The following is a 24,039-nucleotide window of genomic DNA, read 5'->3' on the forward strand; positions in this document are numbered from 1 at the left end:
TTTCAAGAATGCTTGAGATAAGGAGGAGATTGGACATTGGTCTATAACTAACCAAGACATCAAATCATTGCATAGTTTATTTACATTTTATATACTTTTTTGAAATTGGGGATGTGTCATGTGCTGATAGGTTTAAAGGGTGTGCATTGTCCCTTTCACATAACTGTATAATAATAATGGATTGGATATAGCGCTTTTCAAGGCACCCAAAGCACTTTACAATGCCACTATTCATTCACTCACTGGTGGAGGCAAGCTACAGTTGTAGCCACAGGTGCCCTGGGGCAGACTGACAGAAGCGAGGCTCCCATATCGCGCCATTGGCCCTTATGGCCAACACCAGTAGGCAGTAGGTGAAGTGTCTTGCCCAAGGACACAACGACCGAGACTGTCCAAGCCGGGGCTCGAACCGGCAACCTTCCGATTACAAGGCGAACTCCCAACTCTTGAGCCACGATCGCCCATGTATAACAGGACCCAGTAGCTAATTAGGTTCGAACTAGGCTACAAATAGAAGTATACAGCAACACCGTCTGTGTCCAAAAGAAACAAACCCTGCCTTTTAGCAACTGCTACTGACATCCAATGATACGCCTGCAGCCAGGCTAGTTATTATTACTAATTAAATGCTTAAACATTGTTGAAATAGGGTTATTATTTTGCATTTCTAGTAAACATTCATTTATTATTAGGTATGAAAACTTTATATTTAAAGAACAAGAATGCAGGCATACCAATACAATTCATATATTTAAAGTGTAACTGAACTGAAAAAAAGCATTGTGATGCTCATAATCTAACTCTTATTAGACATTATTACAGATTACATCAGAATACTTTTTAAAATTCCAAGAGTGTCTTTAAAACTAAAGCAATGAAGATGTCATGTCATTTCCTAACTTAATACACACACACACACACACACACACACATATATATATATATATATATTACATTGCATTGGCTAAATACTTTTTTTTATTTTTTTGCTTTTTAAGCATTGGTAACAGTTCAGTGAGGCTCATGGTGGCGGACTGCAACTAACGTTGTCAAAAGGGAGCGTGCTCCTTTTGTGTTTTTTCTTGAACTTGAATGAAGTGAAGGTGTTCTCCTTGATTTAAAGCATCATTGAATCAAGTTGAGCTGGAAGGGGAGGGTAACACGTCTGTGTAGAAGAACAGATAAAATAATAAAAGTGAGAGGGACCAATTTTAGCACAAACAAAATGTAATATAAATATTTTTAAAATGAGATTAGGCTAGCTGAGTTTGTATTGAAAGCAATATTGGAATATTGCAGGTTGTTTTGTAATCATAAGTACCTCGTGATGCAGGGGGGGGGCGAGGAGGTTTGAATGTGCTTCCTTGTGCTAAAGTATCCACAACCCAGCTGAGGGCACTAGAGCAATAATCCATCTGGAAATAAAGAGCAGAATAACATAAAGCTTTATCTGAGAGAATAGCCATTTTTAAACCTCAAGAAAAATCACTTAGGAAAAAATTAGGTTTTTTTTTATCTCTCTGACAGCTCATTCCATCCTTTCCTTTCAACCTGTTATGTGGCAGGTCTCATCTGTAGGCATTGGAGAAGTTATTGTGGCCTGTTTCCAAGCAGTGACAGTGGCAAAGCCTTTCCCCTGTTTGCCAGTGCTACATAAAAGCCCTCAGTTCAGTTCTTGAATGGCTCTCCTCTCTCAGACACATTTTTTTAGAATTTGGTTAGAAATTGGGTTTTTTTTCTGCGCTAGATAGTATTGCCTACACAGTTTCTTTCCACATGCATTCATTTATACCACTGATTGCACTAAGTTGGTTAGTTTGAGTTCTGCCTCTGTTTCTTTCATGTGACATTCTCCAAACCATGAAAGTACTTACTAAAGAATTACTCACCATCACATAAAATAACTCTTACATCAGCCGGGAAACAACTTCACGTTATCCAACCTGAAACTGTCTTTTTGCTGTACAGTAGGTATTTTCCCTATTTTTCAACTTCCTCTTAAAGTAATGTGCCAACTGCCACCTGCTATGAAGTGCTTTAACCTTTATATAGAATAGTTTAACTCTGCAGACATGTTCTTTCACAGCAGCTCCACGTATGTATCATCAATGACTCAAAGGGTACAAAATGATAAGTTGGAGCTTCGGTTTTACCTGATTCTCCAGAGACCGTAGCCTGTGTTCAAAGTCTCTGCTTTCACTCAGATGTTTAAGCACACCATCTACCCTATATAAACAAAGATACGTTTACTTCAGAATGATGGAGTCACAAAGTAATAAATAATGCTGCTACAGTGGAGCATGAAGGTGTGCTCACTTGGCAGACATCCGTTTGAGTCTTTCTGAGTCGCTGCTTTTCTGGATCTTGTTTTGAGCAGTCAGGAAGTCTTCCTTCTGAATCGTTTCCCATGTTGATAATCTGTTAGCTGCCTTTGTTTCCAAGTCTAACACTGATAGTAAAGACCAAGGGTTGAAATGATTACCTTTCAACTCAGTTTTCATGCTTTTATCACTGCTAAACTGAGGTCAGTGAGCAAGTAAACAAAAAGCCTATTCTTTTAACTCGGCACTGCCATTTTCAGTTAGTAACTGAGTGATAACAAGGCAGACACTGTTTAACCAAAACCCACAATTATCAAATAAAATTTAGAAGACATTTAAGAAATTACCTAATTCTAATCATGTGTAGATTCCTCACTCAGCGTTAGATTTTTTGGAGTTAAGTAACAAAAACTTATTAGAGTAACAACCCTGATCCAATACTGACCAAAGTGGTGGATCTTTACAGAGGGCACTTTGCGGATGACCCTCTTGATAAAGAGGTTGATGTGTGAGATGATAATGAAAGGCGGAGCCAAAGAAGGACGGGAGTGGTACTCAACAATCAGGTTGTAACGCTGGAACTTCCAGTAGATGTCACTGTGTTCCTGCACTTTAGAGAAAGTGTAGCTGTGTGGATACAAGCAGATCAGAGCCACTGAGTCAAGTTAAGCCAGTTTGTGAATGCATCCTTAGATATAATAAAAGACTGGTTCTTTACCTAAACATGGCAATAAGCAGGTTGATGAGCAGGATGTTGGTGACCAGGAGATATACGACTAGCAGAATCACTACAAGCCAGTTACTCTCATGATTTCTACACGGCTCTTCACCGCTCTCAATCAAAGTCACATTGTGTGTACAACTGATATCCCAGTCCTTGCCCACTGCAATAAATTGGAAAAGTAAGAAATGGTTAAAATTATAATAACACTCAATTTCAAATTTCTGTGATGAAAGTAGGTTCTAGGAAACTGCAGCATTTTAAAAGAAATTTCAGCTTTAACACAGATTTTCTTATTTTTATGCCAGTTGCACAAACACTTGTACCATCCATCTCTTCCACAGGGATCTGTCCAAAGATGTGCAAGTATGGCCTGTAGAAAACTCTCCGAAAAATGCGATTCGGGTTTGGATCGTAGGTGTAGATCAGAGCCTGATTGGCAACTCCATATGCCATGAGCCACACGCCCAGGAAGAAGAGGAAGAAGAAGATATCCTTCATCTAAACAAGAGGAAATTGTGATCTTGTTGTTGCTATTATATATGTAAACATAATGAGTGTACCGCAGTTGTAATGCCAATTGATACAGGGCGCCGTTTGTAAAGTGAAACATGCTGAAATTAACTGTAACATTTTTCCACATTTAGCTCAAGACCTTACAAAACCATGTTTTTTTGAGTCATTTTTTACAACATTTTGTAAAATATTTGTAACTTTACATATTTAAAACACAATTTTAAATGTTAAATCTAAACATTATATTTAAATCTAAATGTTAAATGTTAAATCTAAATGTTAAATCTAAATGTTACAGGAAACTAAATATTTAGCTAACATGCAAATTTATTGTATGGATCAACGGAAATACCAAAATTAAAGCGTTACGACAACCTCAGGTGCAAAAGTGTGCCGGTAGTGGTCAGATTGTGTCTGCTCTCCCGTGATGGTCACTTCTCAACGCCATGAGTTGCTTCACTTCTTGCCTACCAGCACGTCCAGCGGTTTAGCTGAAAACATTGGAAGATCCATTTTGTCGGCCATCCAAAGGTTCAGCAGTAGTGGACTCTCAGCAGCTGCAGTCTCCGCTTCACAATCGCTGCAGCACAAGTCCAGATAAATCGCTGGACATGCTCGTAGGTGAAGCAGCTCATAGCATTGAGAAGTGACCGTCAGGGGAGAGCAGACACAATCTGACCACTACCGGCACACTTTTGCACCAGAGCATTTCGTAAAGCTGTGATTTTGGTATTTCCGTTGATCCGTACAATAAATTTGCATGTTAGCTAAATATTTAGTTTCCTGTAACATTTAGATTTAACATTTAACATTTAGATTTAAATATAATACTCAGATTTAACATTTAGATTTAGATTTAAATATAATATTTAGATTTAATATTTAACATTTAGATTTAATATTTAACATTTAGATTTAACATTCAACACTTAGATTTAACATTTAGATTTAATATTTAAAATTGTGTTTTGAATATGAAAAGTTACAAATGTTTTTGGAAATGTTGTAAAAAATTACTGGAAAAAAAATGTTTTTGTAAGGTTTTGAGCTATGTTAAAAATGTTGCCGTTAATTTCAGCATGTTTCACTTTACAAATGGCGCCCCATAAACTGATGGTAATTTTCTCACCATCTTTCCTACAATGATGATTTTTGGCCCCAACTGCTTGTGAATGGCAAAAATGTGAATGAGACGAAGGGTGAACACCATGTAGTCCAAACAAAGCATATCCCGGCCAAATTCATGTGACCAGTGGAACATCCTGAAACACAAGCACAGTAAAACTGAATCAGTGAGGTAGCAGCAGCACCTGGTGGCAAACCTTTAAAATTAGTTTTTTAAAGGAGAAAATATTTTAAATTTAAGTGCCTAAAAGTCCAGTGGAAGATGAAAGGAAATTATTTATGCCACGCTACATCCATAGACACAAACAAAGGACAGCACTTTTATAAATGTTACAATTTGCAATGACAAAGCTTCATTCAAAAATAACATTGTGGAAAGTTTTTTTTTTTTTTTCAATAATCTAGTATTGACATTTATTATTTTTTATTTCTTGTCCATACCTGCAGATTAGTCCTATTATGAACAGGCTGATGGCAGTGAGGTCACATTTATTCCATACATCCTTAATGTAGAGTCTGAACCTTTGACGCCAAGTCATCGTCCCCAAAAAAATTGTCTTGAAGGAGAAGATAAAAGTTAAAACAAGTGGAAAAAAGCTATACCTGCCTATAAACAGGTGACACGTATCCAAATACAGAAAACCACTCTCCATGCACTGTTATCATTTTAAAGACCAAGTAAAAATGCAACAGGAATAAGATTTGAATTTATGTGATTTCTTTTAATCTTCAGTGCATTTGTTAAGTTATATGAAATCAGTAACAAACATTAAAATGTAAAAAATTTTTGTGACACAGGAGCATGTTAACCACAGTATTGCAATAGCACTTTGGCGATAGTTCAGTTATTGTGTTCAGTTCTTCCCTCTACATTTTCTATAATTTCTGGAAATAAAGTTCCAAGTAAGATGTGTCTCTTAACTCACCTGTCGTATCTCCTCACAAACGAGGGTGAATACCCAGAAGTAAAACACACACTCAGCAGCACCTGGGCCTGAGGGTGGTGGGGGCTCAAAATCCACCAACAGTACGTAGGCAAAAAGCAAGAGAAACAGGAAGTACATCAGGACGTTGCCCAGAAATGAGGTGACAGGTGCAAACCAGAACTGACACCAGCGTGACACTATGAATGGACGCTGTGGTGGTCGGTAAGGTACACCTGTATCAAAGATTATAAACACAGATTGGAAGGTGAGTAAAATGACAGCATGTGGTGACAAGAATCATTTCTTTAGTCAGACTTTCTTCTTGTAGTGAGTGACAACACTTATTCAAAGATGACTATTTAAACAGGACTCACCTTTAATGGTACCACTCCTGTGAACTTCTGAGTCAACGTCACTGATGTAAGAAAAATAAAATTGAGTTAATTATTAGACTTTAGCTAATGCAAATCAATAACATAAAAACAACAAACTGATGTTCTACAGATTAACACTGAAGAGTGCAAGTAGAAATATTACTGGTGTTTGATGTCAGCGAAAGAGAAGACGGTGGTCCCATAGAGACTGTTAGTGTCCTGGTCTGGCCCATCCTCATTAGGAATTCCCTCCTCCTCTTCCAACTGATTATCTGGTTTTCTATTAGGTAAAATATTTAGCAAAGGTTTAAAAAAAATATCAAATAAAATTCCAAGCCTTTCATCTGAAAAAAAAAAAAAATTTACCTGAAAGAGATGAGATTGGTGTAGCAGAGGATGGGGCAGAAGAAAGTGAGCAGGAGCTTCCAGACCTCTGTTTTCCTCTTCATATCACCCCACCAGATATGGGACAGCAGAGACTGGAAGAGGAGAGAAAATGAGTCCTTATCCATCAACAGCAGCTCACCGGCTCAACATGAAGTTAGGATGTGTTATTTTTTGAAGCATCCTGACATTTTTACTTAGTACTGAATTAATTTATAATTCAAATGACTGTACTGTTGTGTATTACATGGTCTCATTCAATGATAATGTATATTTATAGATTTGATTGTATAATCAAAGCTGTTTTATACAATGACCTAAATAAGTAAGTGTTAATAAACAGAAAATGTTCAATATTTTTTCATGCAAATATGACAGCTTTTTTGGATTGTGTTTTTATGTTTATTAACATTTGTTACTTATATGTTTAAAATAAACATCTGATACAAATTCAGATTGAATGCCCATGTACTATTGGAAATTATGTTAACGGGCTGGGATGAGAGAGGAAATCCTGTAGATGACGTCAGTCTTGGCAGGAAAAAAACAGCATATTAAGTTAAAAACATTGCAGAGGACCAGGGATAGAGGACTAGATCTGTTTAACTTTCACCACTACTTCTTAGCCAACAGGTTATAATACATCTCAAGATGTTTAAAACATAGCCTCTTAAACAAGCCCTGGGTAGATGTAGAACAGGCCTGTCATTTTTGTTCATGCATATTTTGGTTGTTGCTCTAGTTTTTCTGCTGTTTTTTATTCCAACAGGTGTTAAAGCAGAGTTTTTTTTTCTTTCTCTGAAAATTGTTTGCCATTTTTTGGCCTTCAGACAACAGTTCTGATTGCTTAACTGCTGTGCAGGACAGGGGGAGAAAAATCACATGAATGAGAGAGGTTAAAAATCTAACACACCTGTACGCCATCATTACTGAAGAAACGCCGAGCATCAGCACTCACGCCCATCTGAAGACAGGTGCTGTGACCCCAGACAGGAGACTTCCTAATTAGCAGGGTGAAGGAACGGTGTTCATTACTCCGATAGCAAGAGCTGAAGATATCTGAGGTAAAGTGGACAAAAGACATGACATTCAAGTTTATTTCTATAGTGTCAGTTTACAAGTCACCTAAAGGTGCTTTGTGTTGTATGGTAAACCTCAATTTGCAACTCCCTGTGAGCAAGCACTCTGAGATCTTTGAGAAATGACAAGGCCTATTTTTTCAAGCTCAAGTATGTGAGGAGAGGGATTTAATTCTGGATTTAACAGGCAGCCAATGAAGAACCTAATATGAGAGGCATGGCCTCTCTTTCTCTAGTCCCTGGTTAGTACTCATCTGAAAGGTTTTTAGGACAACTTAATAGTAATGAATTACAATAGCCCAACATAGGGGTAATAAATGCATGAACTAGTTTTTCAGAAAAGATGTTTCTAACTTTAGAGATACTGTGCAAATGCAAGAAATTAGTCCTGCATATTTGTCTAATACGCTGGTAAAAAAAAAAAAAAAAAGCAAAAAAAAAAAAGCAATGCCATTCAGGACTAAGGAGCTGGTTAGACACCATGTTTTTAAGATTTTTAGGGCCAAGAACAGTAACCTCTCTTTTGTCTGAATTTAGCTGCAGGAAATTAGGCATCATCCAGGTCTTTTTGTTTATAAGACATTCCTGAAACTAATTACTGTGTCATCTAGCTTCATGGATTGATAAAGCTGGGTATTATCTGGATATCAGTGAAAATCAGTCAGAAACATTTGAATTCTCAAGAAGAAGACATGGATGATTGCAAACGAGACATGAAAAAAAAATCTGCTAGTTTTCTCCTGATCTAATTAAGCTACTTTGTGAGTGAAATGTGTCATTGGCAAAAGCCAGGAGAACTAACCTGCATACTAATTAGCTGCTTTTCAGGCAGCTGTGCAATACATGCTCAGTCGCCATTAGAAAAGCCAAAGCTGATCATGTTCTTATGGAGCCTTGAAACAATCTCCAAAACCCCTTTCATTTTTTGAGACAGTAAAATCCTTGTCTGGTAATACTACTGACATAGAGCTTCCCCCATGCACTGTTAAACAGTCACATCATATTTATGAGAAGGCTTACACACTTTTAGTCTTTTAAACCTATGAGAATGAGTTAGTATCACAATACAAGTAGATGACTCGGTCTCATTCACACTTCTGATTCAGCAATAATTGAAAGGTTTTTTTGAAACTTAGTTTTTACTTTAAGAAAAGAGCAGCCAAATTTGTCTGTGAAGGTTCTCAGTCATCCAGGTCATCGTAGACTAAGGAGCTTGGAAAGAAAAGCATCTGGACTTCTTTGAGTTGCTTGAAGATGTTTCACCTCTCATCCGAGAAGCTTCTTCAGTTCTAAGGGTCAAATGGTGGGGAGTCCCAGATTTAAACCCAGTGGGAGTTTCACACCTTGGCTCATGTGATTAGGTAGAGGATCATCAGGGGGTCCTTTGTCTCTCTTTGGGGGGAAACTCCCACTGGGTTTAAATCTGGGACTCCCCACCAATTGACCCTTAGAACTCAAGAAGCTTCTCGGATGAGAGGTGAAACGTCTTCAAGCAACTCAAAGAAGTCCAGACGCTTTTCTTTCCAAGCTCCTTAGTCAGCAGCCAAATTTGCAGCTCCTTCCTCTTGGAACTTCTTGATTCATGCTCAATCATCCAGGTAAGTAAATCTCCAAAGCTTGATTCTGTTCATCTGGACGTAGAGTTTTCAGTGGGAGAAACGTTTCGTCACTGATCCAAGTGACTTCTTCAGTCTCAGCTGACTGCAGGTTTCCCCAATCTTATAAATAGTGCATTTGCATAATGACTGAAACCAGCCCACTGAAGGAACAATGGACTGGGAGGTCAGTTCCTTCATCATAATTATGCAAATTCTCATGACCATTGATTGACAACCACTGATCAAAGCCCACTGATCAAAGCCCACTGATCAATGGCCACTAGTACCATTCACAGAGAGTGGGAAGCGCTGCAATCACAGCATTGTAAGATGGTGAAAGATGTACCCTTAAACCCCCTTCTCGATTCAGAGATGGTCTTTCCCTTTTCACGTAAATGGCCTCCTTGACTCCGCGCTCAAACCAGCGTTCCTCCCTGTCCAGGATGTGTACATCCTCATCACTGAAAAGTGTAGGGGTAAATAGACTACGGAGTCCTGGCCTGACGAGGTAGCTCTGTTTATAAGATTGGGGAAACCTGCAGTCAGCTGAGACTGAAGAAGTCACTTGGATGAGTGACGAAACGTTTCTCCCACTGAAAACGCTATGTCCAGATGAACAGAATCAAACTTTGGAGGCTTCCTCTTGGAATTTCCTTTGTTTCTGGTATATACAGTCACTTTTACTAAGGTATTCATTTTGATACCGAAGTGTATACTATTTGTCTATTTCTGTGTTTAGTTTTGTTTCTTACTCTTGGCCTGCAATTAACTGGTGTATGGATTTATATGTGGACATTCATGAATATCCTCTTGTGTCTCTCCAAATCAAATATAAAGGCAAAAGCATAGTATGAAGACTGCAGCTAGTCCAGGCATGACATCCCTTAATTCTGGGGACAGATTTCACCTCTTGTCAAAGAAGCTTTTCAGTTCTAAGAGCTATTGGTGGAGAGTCCCAGATCAACCGGACGTTTCTTTTAGGGACACGCCCTTAGAGACACAGGTGTGGGTCACTATCGAACCGTACCTGTTTTCACACCTTATCTCATGGGATTTCACAGATGATCAATAGTGGGTCAACAACCCTCCTAGGGACACTCCCAGTAGGGCTGGGCCTCAACCAATTGTTCTTAAAACTGAAGAAGCTTCTTGGATGAGAGGTGAAACATCTTCGAGAAACTTAAAAAAGTCGAGATGCTTTTCTTTCCAAGCTCCTAGGCGAAGCATGTGCGGTGGGTTGCCCAGTCCCGAGGCAACTGGGGCTCTGCACCAGCTGATGGATAGAACAGCTATCTTGAAATAAAGTATTACTTTGCAGATGATCAGCTAACTGTTTTACAATTACCCTTTCAAGAATTTTTGAGATAATAGGAAGGCTGGTATTGGTATCTGTGACTCTTTGTCAGTGTGGCTACAGTGCTGAAAAGAAATCAGGAGTTGGTCTTATTTTCTTCAATAAGTCATGAATAGTAAGAGCTTTATGGAGGGATTTTACAGAGCATCACACTAAACACAGAGCTTAAAGATTTTTGAGAAGCCATTTCCTAGGAATGTAAAACCATTGACAAGATAATCAACCTCTGTGGGAGTCACTCTGGGTTAAAGAAGACAACAGTGGAGGAATTTTATCCTTAATCTTAGTTACAGCTCATTCGGGAAGACTGCAATTAAATTATTAGTTACTGCTGTGTAAAGAGTTAGATAGGTTTTGCTACAATTGTGTTATAACAGATGTTAAAAGAAAAATTCAAAGGTGTAATAAAACTTTTACAAAACTAGATAACAAATAATCACACCATGTGCCAGGTTCTCAAACTTCTGGGCCAGTTCTTTCATAGAGAGTTTGGTTTCGGTCTCTTCGTCAAGTTTGGACAGTTCTCTGAGTATTTTACAGCCACCAAGAGCACTCAGGACTGCCTCACCTGCCTGGAAAGGAAAGAGGGCAATTATATACTTTCTGCAAAGAAACAGGTGCAAAAAGTAAATTTATTGTATCTAATATGGTCTGTTTCATTATCTCAGTTCTTTCTTTTGAAGTAGTCTGAGTGGTAATGCAGACACAGACAGCCATTAACACATTTACTTGCTGCATAAAGTCTAAGCTGGTGATACTTGGAATTTACTTAAAGGTACTATATATGTGTATTTTATATTTTTAGTTCAGATGCTGCTTTTTAACAAGATCTACTGCAAGCTGGATAGAAACTTTAAGTAGAAGCCCACTTAAATCCTACTTAAAGCCCTGGGCTTGCCACTAACTAAATTTAAATGCTTAAATGTAGCATGTTAAAATGCACAATCACAATTGAATTTGATTGTTATATAGTAATAATTTACTTATAGGTTAAGATTTAACATTATGATATACATTTAACATAATCAACGCTTACATCATATAATAATGATTAACAATATATTGTAATTAACTGACTCCAACAACTTTGACATGTTACCACGAGCACCTAGCTGCACCTCATCCTCACAAATGTCCAGTGTCGCTTCATTTCACCTGATAATTGATGATTTTATTCAAATAACTATCTATTCATCCATTCATACACCGAGGACTCTGTAGTATATAAATCAGTATAAGAAGATTTTTTTAATTCTGTTTTTTCTTCAGGAAAAGCGCCACTCCTTAACTACAGGGTGGGCCATTTATATGGATACACTGTAATAAAATGGGAATGGTTGGTGATATTAAAGTCCTGTTTGTGGCACATTAGTATATCTGAGGGCGCAAACTCTTCAAGATGGGTCGTGACCATGGTGGCCATTTAGAAGTCGGCCATCTTGGATACAACTTTTGTTTTTTCAATAGGAAGAGGGCCATGTGACACATCAAACTTATTGGTAATGTCACAAGAAAAACAATGGTGTGCTTGGTTTCAACGTAACTTTATTCATTCATGAGTTATTTACAAGTTTCTCTTTGTTCACAGCCATTGACATGTCGAAGAGGTTAACACGTGAGGAGCGGATCGAAATCGTGTTGATATCTGGTGAACGCAGTAACCGGGTCATTGCAGCAGATTTCAATGCAAGACACCCTACGAGACCACCCATCTCCCATGCTACAGTTAGCAAACTGCTTGCTACGTTTTGTGAAACTGGTTCAGTGTTGGATTTGCCAAAATGTGGAGGCAAGAAAACTGTCACTAATGAAGAAACATCAGTGGCTGTCCTAGCTTCATTCAGCAAGAGCCCACAGCGTAGCACTCGCCGCATGTCACTGGAGAGTGGCATTAGTCGAACATCCCTTCGGCGGATATTAGCTACTCACAAATGGCACCCTTACAAACTCCAGCTACTGCAGCATCTCAACGAGGATGACCCAGATCAGCGCACAGAATTTGCAGAATGGGCAAAACAAAAATTGGAGCAGGACCCTCAGTTCACGCAGAAGATTTTGTTCAGTGATGAGGCAAACTTTTATGTGAATGGTGAAGTTAACAAACAAAACCACCGCTATTGGTCTGACACTAACCCACATTGGATGGATCCCTCCAAGACTGTTGGAACAACAAAGGTGATGGTTTGGTGTGGTATATGGGGTACAACGACAGTGGGTCCATTCTTCATCAATGGAAACCTCAAGGCCACTGGATATTTGAAATTGCTACATGATGATGTGTTTCCCTCTTTATGCACTGAAGCCGCACGTTCCCTGAGTTTTTCCAGCAAGATGGTGCACCACCACATTATGGGTGCCAGGTCCGAGCATTCCTAGATGAACAGTTTCCTGGAAAGTGGATTGGTCGTCATGGGCCAGTTGAATGGCCCCCAAGGTCTCCCAATCTCACCCCCTTAGACTTTTATCTTTGGGGTCATCTGAAGGCAATTGTCTATGGTGTGAAGATACGAGATGTGCAGCACCTGAAACTACGGATACTGGATGCCTGTGCTGGCATTTCTCCTGCGGTGTTGCTATCAGTGTGTGAAGAGTGGGAGAAGAGGGTTGCATTGACAATCCAACGCAATGGGCAGCACATTGAACACATTTTATGAGTGGTCAGAAACTTGTAAATAACTCATGAAAGAATAAAGTTACGTTGAAACTAAGCACACCATTGTTTTTCTTGTGACATTACCAATAAGTCTGATGTGTCACATGGCCCTCTTCCTGTTGAAAAAAAAAAAAGTTGTATCCAAGATGGCCGACTTCTAAATGGCCACCATGGTCACCACCCATCTTGAGGAGTTTGCCCCCTCACATATACTAATGTGCCACAAACAGGACTTTAGTATCACCAACCCTTCCCATGTTATTACGGTGTATCCGTATAAATGGCCCACCCTGTATTTTGTATTTTGTATTTTTATTATTGGAGATTTTAAACCAGCTGAACACAAGTAAAATACTTTTTGCAGTTTGTCTCAGAGCTTTTACCATCTCCCAGAAATAAAGGGCCATCTCCCTGCGGTTTTGCAGTACAGCCCAGAGGAAGAGTGAAGCCCAGGGATGGGGGCAGCGCAGGTCTTGATACATGCAACATCCACGCAGAACCTTACTGGCACGCTTTGATAAATGAAGAAAAGAATACTTATTATCACGTCAATAATTTAAAAAAAGAAATGCTATAACCACAAGTACACTCTGTGTGCATATTCTGAAAAGTTCAGAGTACCTTCAGAGCTGTCCTTTTGGATGAAGTGAACTGTAACCCCAAAGTGTTGTAGTAGAAAGGCTGGCAGACATCACCCATTAACAGCTCCAGGACTCCTGACACCTGAGGAAACATGTGGGTGGGACAATAAGCACAAAAGTATAAGGTTTTCTTCACATTCATAATGAATCTATTTAAGCCTAATTAATGAAAAAGGACAGAATATCTTTGATTACAAAACTCACCTCAAAAAGGGTGACCTCCTTCACTGGTCCGCTCTGATTGTTATCTGCCGCCACTTTTGAGGATGAATTCTGTTGTTCTGATGGTGAGGAACGCTCCACTTCCAGCCGCTCTGCTAGGCAGCGCTGTAGCATTTGATATAGTAAACTCCCATCTGGCACAGAGCGATAGAGGGTTTCCAGCCTGCCATAAGTGAGGTACTCCAGGATGTTCAAACCATTCTCAGTGAAAAGCCGAACAAACTGGGGCTTGTCATTGATCAGCGCATCTGTCATTGAGTCCTCCAAATCTTCATACTGTTTAATTGGAGGAAGAAGATCATGTTTTAAGACAGGTCAACATTTTTTAAGCTAAATATTTTTCTAAAAATCAGAATTAAACAGTTTTTCAGTCAAAAGTGTTTAAATAGGCTGCATAATGTAATGTTTTGTATGAATTCTTCTTTCAGTGCAACATCTGCGTGATGTCTTTTTCCCTCCTCACCTTCCACTGGATGTCTCCATTGAAGAGTTCAGTCTTGGCAATGTCAACCCTGTTCCACGTTACTGCTAGTTTCAGCTCATCAGTATAAGGATTGGCCTCAGCTGATGATTGCTGCTTACTTGCTGGAAAACACAAACATAACATAAAAATTAAAATATGGATTAAAAGTTAATGTTATGACTCTTTTGCAAAATTACAGCCTACTTACATACCTCCCACGAGTGTTTTAAGCAGGACTGTGTCAAAGTCATCTGGACTCTCGTGCTCTCCGTGGTAGACTGTAATCAAATGTCTGTTCTGGTAAATGCTCAAAGCCTGGAGACAGAAGATGGAAAAGGGAACAGGAATGACAGAGACATAATCACAAAATGTTTTAGAAAAAGATTAAAGAAAAGACTTGTTGTTTTTTTTATTAAACTGATATCCTTCACTGCAGAGCGTCTGTGTTCTGATTAGGCAGAATAAAAATGAAATTATGACTCAAATCAGTTCCCAGTATGACTGATGACTAATCAACACTTATTCTAATACTTTAAAGTGAATTTAAAAACTAACTCTAAGTTTGCCCAAACTCTGAGCTTCCATTTTAATGTTGTAATCATAGACAAGATTAAATTTTGATATATTCAATATAAAATGTCTATTATTATATAGTCTTTAGCCAACTTTACTTGTTGATTAGAAGCTGGAATCCTAAATTCACATTAGATTTTTCAATTTAATTATTCGGGTTTAACCAGACAGGGACAGAAAGTGATGATAGTCAAGAAACAGGTTAATACAGTTTACTATGGACCTGTGATAGTTAAAGCAAAAGATTCTGGAGTTAATCGTCCCAAATTCAATTTTTTATTAAATAAAAAACTGTTAAGTACAGTTTATGACCAGACCAGATCCACTTCGGCTTTGTTCACTTCCCAGCTTATCACATCTAGATCTGGACTGGACTTCTTTAACTTGCTTGAAGACCTTTCACCTCTCATCCAAGAAGCTTCTTGAGTTCTGGGGTCAAATGGTGGAGAGTCCCAGATTTAAACCCTGTGGGAATGCCCCTTCCCAGACACCTTAATGCCCACTCACATCCTGGGCCATCTGACCTCAGAAAATCAGATGATAGGGTGGGGCTAGGTTTCACAATGAGCTCACCCGAAACCTTGGCTGATTGTGACCTACACCCATTTTCACACCTTGGCTCATGTGATTAGGTACAGGATCATGAGGGGTCCCTTTTGTCACTCTTGGGGGGGGGATACTCCCACAGGGTTTAAATCTGGGACTCTGCACCATTTGACCCTAGAACTGAAGAAGCTTCTCAGATGAGAGGTGAAACATCTTCAAGCAACTCAAAGAAGTCCAGACGCTTTTCTTTCCAAGCTCCTTAGACTACGATGACCTGGATGACCTAGAACTTTCACAGACAGATCTGTTCATAGTGGCTTATTGTGTCCCTACAAGATCTGTATACCTATTCCTTATTTAAAATGTTTCATTCTGATACATTTATAATGTGTTTCCATTTTATAATAAAACTTCATTAAAGACTAGGAAAGCTGCCCTGCATTTTTCTTTTCTTTGGTCTTTTTTTTTAGTTAAATGTGAAAGGTGACTGTCTTGAAGTGACAATCTATCAGTGAAGGCTAATATTAAATCAGAATATAAATGCTTATATTGCAACATTAACGAGGAGGGGAGGAGGCCCTCAGAGCAGACCCAGGACACGCTGGAGAGATTATATCTCTCGGCTGGCCTGGGAACGCCTTGGTGCTCCTCCGGATAAGCTGGAGGAGGTGGCTGGGGAGAGGGAGGTCTGGGCTTAACTGCTTGGGCTGCTGCCCCCACGACCTGGTCCCGGATAAGCGGAAGAAAATGGATGGATGGATGGATGGATGGATGTATGGATGGATGGATGGATGGATGGATGGATGGATGGATGGTAACATTAACGAAGAGTTTGTGTCTTTAAGCAGTTCAGTCTTGAATAACAGAATTTTTTATCACTATTATTATTGCCTTTGTTGTTTCTGTTGCCGTTGCTGTTGTTGTTGTTGTTAGTATTATTATTGACTGATCATAAACTTTAGCAAACAGTTTTTTGTTTAATAAGAAACAAACTTGAGGGCAGATCTACTCCACAGTCTGTCCTACTGCTTTGAGCATGTACATGACAAAAGAATTTCCCTCGGGATAAATAAAGTTATTCTTATTCTTATTATTCTTATTATTCAGTACGTTGTTGGCTGAACAACAAATATCACAGTCCATCAGTAATTTCTGTGTAATCACATTCATGCGCTTAACTTAGTTCAATAAACTCTGAGTATGTTCAGTCTGATCAGCTGTTCTTGTACATGAAAGTCTGAGTTTTCAGCCTCACAGCTTATTCCTAAAATCAGCGATTCTTGAACACACGTCCTGGAACAGGGTGCCAACACCTGATAAGTCAAGAACGGTCTACATAGAACCACTCATCTTAGTTAAGGCAAATATTAATAGCAGTATTTTACTACTCACATTTTTCTCTCAGAGTGTAAAGAAATGGGTAGAAGCACAAATATCACCGTTATTTAAAAAGCTCATTGAAAATAATCAATGTCAGGTACAATGGTCAAACCTGTCCACTTTGTCCACTTGGACGTGATTTCCACGCAAAAAAAACACTGGGAGCCGCAAATACTTTTTGACATCTAAAATGAAGATAACACTGTATATATTGTTCTTTACCTTTATGCTTTGTGTGAACAACTAAGGTGTGGTGCTTATGAAATCCATGAAGTGCTATAGAGAAAATTACATTTTATTTATGTAATTAACACATTTTGAACTCTTAAAGAAATATAACAAAAGCAAAGACACCCAGCTGAACTAAAATGATCCATGTAGCAAACAAAAACTGTTGTGAGCCGCCACCCTTATATCGCCTTTGGGCTTTTGGAGCCTTGACCTGACTTTTAAAAAATAATTGGAAAAAAAAAGCACTATGCTGCTGAAAAATGAAAAATAGATATTTGCAAAATTCTGCCTAAATATATATTTTCCCTGGTTAATGTGTGGGGAGGAGGACGCACCTGATCGGCACCCGCAATCACACCTCGCCGCCTAAACGTCTGTGCTCTCTCTGCTGTTGTGATGGTATGTGTCGGGCTGTGAGCTGAAAAGCTACAGCCGGCTGTATGCATACAGCAACCGTGTGTGAAAAGTGGTCAATAAAGAGATGCTGAAAAGCATGTTCATGGAAACATCGTCGGGTCTGCCGTGATTTGTTTACAATGAGACTTCTGGTCCCGAACCTCTGCGCACCGCGTCTGCAAATCGGGGCTGTACGAAGTCACTTTCATCTTTACGCAGGACTGTAAGCTGTCATCTGTGAGGCGTGAGCGGTGTTTGTTTTTAACATACTTCACGGTGGAGAATAGCTGCTGACATAATGTGGATCCGAAGATCCATAATTGGTTTACCTGGGGTTGAAAGTCTCGATAAATGCACGGCGTTTCAGCGGGTACACCGGCTTCCGCAAGTGTGACGCTTATTTTGAGCGATCAAAAAATAATAGAATATAATTTTATATTTATATTTCAATATCACAATAATCTTCCAATTTAGAACTACAAGTTAAAAAATAACTAACATAAATAAAATACACTTCAGCTAATTACTTAAAAAAACTAAGTTATTTTCCCAAACAACGCGGAGCCGCACTAAAAGGACTAAAGAGCCGCATGTGGCTCCGGAGCCGCAGGTTGCCGACCCCTGCCCTAGATATTTTAAAAGCACACTGCACGCCATGCCAAATTAATCCAAGTTTTCAGCTAATAGCTACGGTGGCCCTGAAGTGCAAACCACAAAAACAAATCACAAAACGCACAACAAATTGAAAAGCGCAACAACAAATTGAAAAGCGCAAAAACAAATTGAAAAGCGCAAAAACAAATTCACTAAACGCAAAAACAAATTGAAAAGCGCAAAAACAAATTCACTAAACGCAAAAACAAATTGAAAAGCGCAAAAACAAATCACAAAACGCACAACAAATTGAAAAGCGCAACAACAAATTGAAAAGCGCAAAAACAAATTGAAAAGCGCAAAAACAAATTCACTAAACGCAAAAACAAATTGAAAAGCGCAAAAACAAATTCACTAAACGCAAAAACAAATTGAAAAGTGCAAAAACAAATCACAAAACGCACAACAAATTGAAAAGCGCAACAACAAATTGAAAAGCGCAAAAACAAATTGAAAAGCGCAAAAACAAATTCACTAAACGCAAAAACAAATTGAAAAGCGCAAAAACAAATTCACTAAACGCAACAACAAATTGAAAAGCGCAAAAACAAATTGAAAAGCGCAAAAACAAATCACAAAACGCACAACAAATTGAAAAGCGCAACAACAAATTGAAAAGCGCAACAACAAATTGAAAAGCGCAAAAACAAATTCACTAAACGCAAAAACAAATTGAAAAGCGCAAAAACAAATTCACTAAACGCAAAAACAAATTGAAAAGCGCAAAAACAAATCACAAAACGCACAACAAATTGAAAAGCGCAACAACAAATTGAAAAGCGCAAAAACAAATTCACTAAACGCAACAACAAATTGAAAAGCGCAACAACAAAAGAAGAATCACAAAAACAAATTGAGAAGCACAATTACATTAAGAAAACCGGAAAGGGTAGGTACCAGTCGGCAACAGGAGACATCACTGATTGGATGTCCGCGCTGTTCATCTTTGGAACCGGAAGTTACTCTGCCTGTAGCGCATTATTTTCAAACATGAACATTAGCGGTGACCCAAACATAGCTGTCACTATTCGAGAATATTTTTGATTCAGGACATACATACGAGGTGATACTGGATATGCTCAAGTGTAATCATGACATTTCAATTAGTATGCGTACACTGAAAACACATTTAAAAGAATCTGGACTGTACAGACGAGGCAACTATTCTCCACTTCCTGAGGTGAGGCGTGCCATTTTGTCCGAGCTTCGAGGACCAGGACAGTTGTTTGGATATCGGACCATGTGGCAAGTTCTCAAACAAAAACACAAGCTGCGTGTCAAGCGTGATGTAGTTATGAGGCTGTTGAGACAACTAAATCCTCAAGGAATCGCTTTGAGAACTCGAAGGAGGTTCACAAGACGCACGTATCACTCCATGGGGCCCAATTACATATGGCATGTAGATGGCTATGATAAACTGAAACCCTGTCAGGATGTATAGATGGCTTTTCAAGAAGACTGATGTGGCTTGTGTGTGGAGCAACAAACAACAACCCGGCTGTTATAGCTCACAATTATATAAACTGTGTAAAGAGTCTTGGTGCGATACCAATGAGATTACGAACAGACTTCGGGACTGAGAATGGGACTATGGCAGCAATACAGTGTACCCTCCGTCACGCGCACACGGACTATTATGCTGGATCGTCAAGCCACAGTTACGGATCATCTACTGGGAATCAGCGCATCGAGTCATGGTGGTCTTATTTCAGAAGAGGAAGGTGGGTACATTTGTGTCTGGTAGGTGTAAGCTACAGTGAAAGCTGATCAGATTGTTGTTTTTTTACATGCATTTAAGAAAATAGAGTAGCGTCCTGCTGGACGTGTTGAAAAGTTGGATGAGATAGACGTTAACAGCCGTCACTTTATTGCAGGAACTCAAAATGGTCATTGTCAGCTGTTGTGCCGAAATGAGCATGCTTGCCTAGATTTAACGACGCCAATACAAAATGAAAAACTCAGACCAAACTCTCCACTCCTCACAATCAACACACAGAACAGAGTGAAAAGAATACAGCATTTTTAACAAGAACATTACTGCAGGGTCGCTACAATATTTATGGAAAACTAATATGCATTACTTTGTTTGACATCCATTTGTGGCATGTTTTAAATGGGACCAAAATGTAACAAACCCTATAAAATGACCAAGAACAAAGCTAAATTGATTCTTAAATATTAATTATATACCCAGGTCTCAGTTTTGGATGGACTTTTTTGGAGACCTAAGAGACTCTGGAAACTTCAATGGAAGCCACGAACTCCAATGCTTGCTGAGATTCTGCTTCACAGGGGTTCTACAGAAAGACCTGGATGAATGCAAAGACCTCTGGAACAAACACAGGATCCGGCCAAGCAGACTTGCATCGTGTCCAGGGGGATTCCAAACAAACTCTATCTCTTGCCTCACAGGTATTTGAGTTCTTAACAAAATTAACCTTTTGCATCAAACTAAATGCAAGGTGTTGTTATTGCTTAAGTTGGTTAATATATATTCATAATTTTACACATAAGTATGATAGAGCAGTTTATAACATGTCACCGCATGCGTTGATTTATATAGTTCCATATTGTCAGCAAAAATCCTTCACTGTTCTATTTTCATTTTGCAGATATGGTTCAAGAGACTGTGGATTTGCTGTTGAGGAGAGGGAACTGGATGCGTTTCCCGAGGAGGGGCTACTGGTTGGATTGTGTGGTGATCCAAACATTGGGGAATATTTACAACAGGCTGTACAACAAAACACACTGCAGCAGCCACAAGACTGGGAATCGGCCACAGAACTGTATTTGGCCCTGAAGGACATAGCTGGGTTTTAGATACCAACTGAACTTCAGTTTGTAATGACATTTGTCAGAGTTACTCTGACGAAGACACACACGGTGTCGAAACGTTAGTTTCTTTCCTTTTTTTGCACCTAATAAAACCTTTGGACTTACTTGAGTGCTCCAGCCCTTCTGTTTTTCCTTCATTTTTAAATGTTAGTAGTGTTTCCTTTCCCTCTTGCTAAATTGAATATAATATTGTTCATAATATATAGCAACTGGCATGGATTTAAATATTAACATTTAACCACAAGGAAACATTTAAAATTTTCTTTAATAAAACCATTTACAAATAGTGTCCAGCATTTCTGTCACTTTTCCAACATACACAATATTCAGAAAAAACAACTAAATGTTTAACAATATGGAAGTTGCTTGTCACATGAATGTGTTAAGTAGTATGCCAACGGCAGCTGAACCTAACAGGGTAACTCAGTAACTGTAACTTGATGACCTTGCTGATTTAAGAACATCCAAATCCTGGAGCATTTTGAATTCCAAAGTCCATGTTGGCCTTAAAGATGCTGTATGAGTCACAGATGGGTAGCTTCAGAGTATTTGCACAGGTGTTTGCAACTGGAAAAGGCAAAACACTTAAAAACTGGATGCATGGTGGTGGTGTCATTCCTGCCAGTGGAACTGCCGTCAGCCCTGTGGCAAACATCATCAAATCTTCCAGACACACTGCTGTTGCCTTCTCTGAAAGAAGAAAGTAAACACTAGTACATTACAGAAAATTTATTTCCTCACCTCTCCTTTCATAAAACTATAAACAAATAAAAATGGTCATTCAAACCTTCACAATCAAGGAGATAATCTGCCCAAAAGCCAAGTGTTAGGACCTCCTTATGCCGCTTGTTGCTTCCTGCTGGGCTGAGATCTGGTCTGAACATGCCCTCCAGTTCTGAAGCAGTCAGGGCCTTGGCAGAGAAGCATAGGAGTGGGGCCAGCACACTGGAATTTTGTTGCAGTGCACTTAAAAAATTCAGACTTTCCAGTCCATCTTTAAATCTGCAAAGGATAGACAAATAACTAATAATTGGTTTATAGCTATAACTATTGCAGTCTTCTAAATTGTGTTTAAATGTCTTTACCTACTAGATCTTTCATTATAAATTTGGACAGATTTCAAATGCATAGAATCATTCATACACAAAAACAATTCATAGCGCTCAGAAATTAACTGTGACAGCAAAAAAAGAAGAGCTCATTGGTATTTTAGCATTTAAAAAAATAGTGCTTTCACACTGGAATAAACAAGTGTGTCAAACAAGGGATCACCTCTTTTTATAAATAACTGAAAAATTAATCATGTTGCATGACTATGATTATTATGGGTCATTGTGAACAATAAATGTATACTAAATTAGAGTTCTAGTGTCAAAAGGTTAATAGCGTGCGACAGTGGCTCAGGAATTAACTTGTTGTTTATCAGATCACACGGATGCTACTGAATCAGTTTTTTCATATACATCTGAAGGTCTGAAAATGTCAGTGGCTGCTGTGATGAGCAACTGGCCATCCTGAATTTAAAAGGAGTAATGAGTTTACCGTTGAATGACACTTTGGTTTCTTTCAAGGATGTACCATCTGAGGTACTCCTCCACAAATGCTTGTTTCTCAAAAGGCTTGACGTTTCTGAGGCATCCAGCAGTTTGGAAGATTGTGCTGTTTTGCAAAATAAGATTATGCAAAGACTCCTCTGATTCAGCTTTCAGGACCTATAAAAAAAAAAAAGGTTTACTGTAAGAAAAACAAAAATATAATTTTCACTACTTTTACGATTCATTCAAACATTGGATTAAAAAAATAATCAATTTGTTATTTCACTTGTGTTGTTGGGAGTTGGAAATCTGTCCTTTCAGATTACAGAATCTACCTTGAACCTACTTTCAAGATATGATCCAACCCGGATAACTTTTATCCTGATTAAATCTTTTAAACTGGCCCCAAGTGTCTTCTAAGTAAACCCATTCCCTGAGCCTAGGTAATTTTCTACCTGATGTAGAATTTTGTGATCTCCTCATTTGCACATCTTCTACAGTGGCGTTGAAACTCTGATTCCCTGTGATGTGGTTGACCAGGTTCTTGGAGAGGAAATGTGGTGCTGGTCCCCCATGCACAATGGATACAGCGATCATCTTTCCTGCTAAAAAGTACTCATCTTGCCTGGCAGCTGTTATACAGGGCACATAATTATCATGGTTAATTGCTATTAAATATGCTAATGAAAAAAAATACGCCAATTTTTATTAAAATTTCCATTGTAATAATTACGGAGAAAACATCCACCTCTTGAATTATATACAAGATAACGGCTCTCTGGAGGTCCATCAAAGATGGGGCGATTTCGCAGACTGCCCATAAGAAGTGTGAGGAATTCACGCCTCGGGCCACCTGTATCCAAACCTTCTTCAAAGCTGCCAGCATCATCATTAAACTTGATGAACATGTCGTAGTTGTCAGAGTATGTGCTGCGTCGAAATCCTCTAACAGCTCCATCCTATACAGCTGACCTTGATATATTGAACCTGCTGACCTTCTTGTGGTCAAGTTCCAGTGCCAAATTTGCAATAATTCCATGTGCCTGCAAATTGGTGTCTCTAAAAAAAGGGAAACTTTTTTTTTAAAGGTATATATACTTCTCTCATGATTGCATGATGTCTTGTACAGAACAAGATGGCGGTTAATTGGATTCAAATGTTTAAATTACTAACACAGGTTCTTCTGGGGGCTCAGCAAACAGTGAATCGTTATCTAATTGCAAAGTAAAGGCGGTGGAGATTGTCTGCTGCACTGTTTTACTAATAAAATAGTTTTTTACCTGTTGTACTTCATTAGCAAGCACAAGATCCCCAGCACCCTTCCTTAGAGAACAAAGAAAAGCATTTTTGTTGTGTACTGTGAAAATATTAATTGACACTTTGAGAATATTTAAGCATCTTGATTAACAAACAAGCAATACAAGTATTATGTAGTCCATGTTCCAAAAACCATATACAGAATGAATGACAAAAGTGTATATCTCATTAATACAAAGTGTAGGCAAAAAACAG

The 24,039-nt window shown here is 38.7% G+C and overlaps 3 protein-coding genes across 4 annotated transcripts in view; 2 read left to right on the forward strand and 1 right to left on the reverse strand.

Moving 5' to 3' along the window:
- LOC100701335 (protein tyrosine phosphatase receptor type H) overlaps positions 1-24,039 on the forward strand; it is a 574,626-nt gene that overhangs the window by 322,906 nt on the left and 227,681 nt on the right. The gene's annotated exons all lie outside the window — the stretch shown is intronic.
- Positions 60-24,039, reverse strand: part of LOC109194528 (transient receptor potential cation channel subfamily M member 4) — a 35,814-nt gene continuing 11,834 nt past the window's right edge. The window contains exons 9-28 of the mRNA XM_019362682.2: positions 14,590-14,692; positions 14,378-14,499; positions 13,897-14,190; positions 13,673-13,774; positions 13,435-13,563; positions 10,841-10,970; positions 7,281-7,426; positions 6,350-6,462; positions 6,147-6,263; positions 5,984-6,024; positions 5,610-5,842; positions 5,125-5,240; positions 4,688-4,820; positions 3,369-3,543; positions 3,040-3,205; positions 2,767-2,948; positions 2,317-2,449; positions 2,154-2,226; positions 1,322-1,415; positions 60-1,165 (exon numbers count right to left, since the gene is read on the reverse strand). Coding sequence (XP_019218227.1) covers positions 1,134-1,165; positions 1,322-1,415; positions 2,154-2,226; positions 2,317-2,449; positions 2,767-2,948; positions 3,040-3,205; positions 3,369-3,543; positions 4,688-4,820; positions 5,125-5,240; positions 5,610-5,842; positions 5,984-6,024; positions 6,147-6,263; positions 6,350-6,462; positions 7,281-7,426; positions 10,841-10,970; positions 13,435-13,563; positions 13,673-13,774; positions 13,897-14,190; positions 14,378-14,499; positions 14,590-14,692 — 2,634 coding nt within the window. The 3' untranslated portion in view covers positions 60-1,133. The remainder of the gene's footprint in view (positions 1,166-1,321; positions 1,416-2,153; positions 2,227-2,316; positions 2,450-2,766; positions 2,949-3,039; positions 3,206-3,368; positions 3,544-4,687; positions 4,821-5,124; positions 5,241-5,609; positions 5,843-5,983; positions 6,025-6,146; positions 6,264-6,349; positions 6,463-7,280; positions 7,427-10,840; positions 10,971-13,434; positions 13,564-13,672; positions 13,775-13,896; positions 14,191-14,377; positions 14,500-14,589; positions 14,693-24,039) is intronic.
- On the forward strand, positions 18,911-21,097 carry LOC109203261 (uncharacterized). Its single transcript, XM_019362680.2, has 3 exons — positions 18,911-19,878; positions 20,352-20,569; positions 20,770-21,097. Exons 1-3 carry the CDS (start codon positions 19,619-19,621, stop codon positions 20,955-20,957), a joined length of 666 nt encoding a protein of 221 aa, XP_019218225.1. The 5' UTR covers positions 18,911-19,618; the 3' UTR covers positions 20,958-21,097.

This window comes from Oreochromis niloticus, linkage group LG8 (genome assembly GCF_001858045.2).
Source record: "Oreochromis niloticus isolate F11D_XX linkage group LG8, O_niloticus_UMD_NMBU, whole genome shotgun sequence".
NCBI lineage: Eukaryota > Metazoa > Chordata > Actinopteri > Cichliformes > Cichlidae > Oreochromis > Oreochromis niloticus.

What these genes read in the sequence shown, in the direction of transcription:
- LOC109203261 (XM_019362680.2), top strand. Translation starts at nt 19,619, where the DNA reads ATGTGGCTTGTGTGTGGAGCAACAAACAACAACCCGGCTGTTATAGCT. An exon ending in TCTTATTTCAGAAGAGGAAG is followed by an intron (nt 19,879 to 20,351) that starts GTGGGTACATTT and finishes TTATATACCCAG; the next exon opens with GTCTCAGTTTTGGATGGACT. An exon ending in CTCTATCTCTTGCCTCACAG is followed by an intron (nt 20,570 to 20,769) that starts GTATTTGAGTTC and finishes TTCATTTTGCAG; the next exon opens with ATATGGTTCAAGAGACTGTG.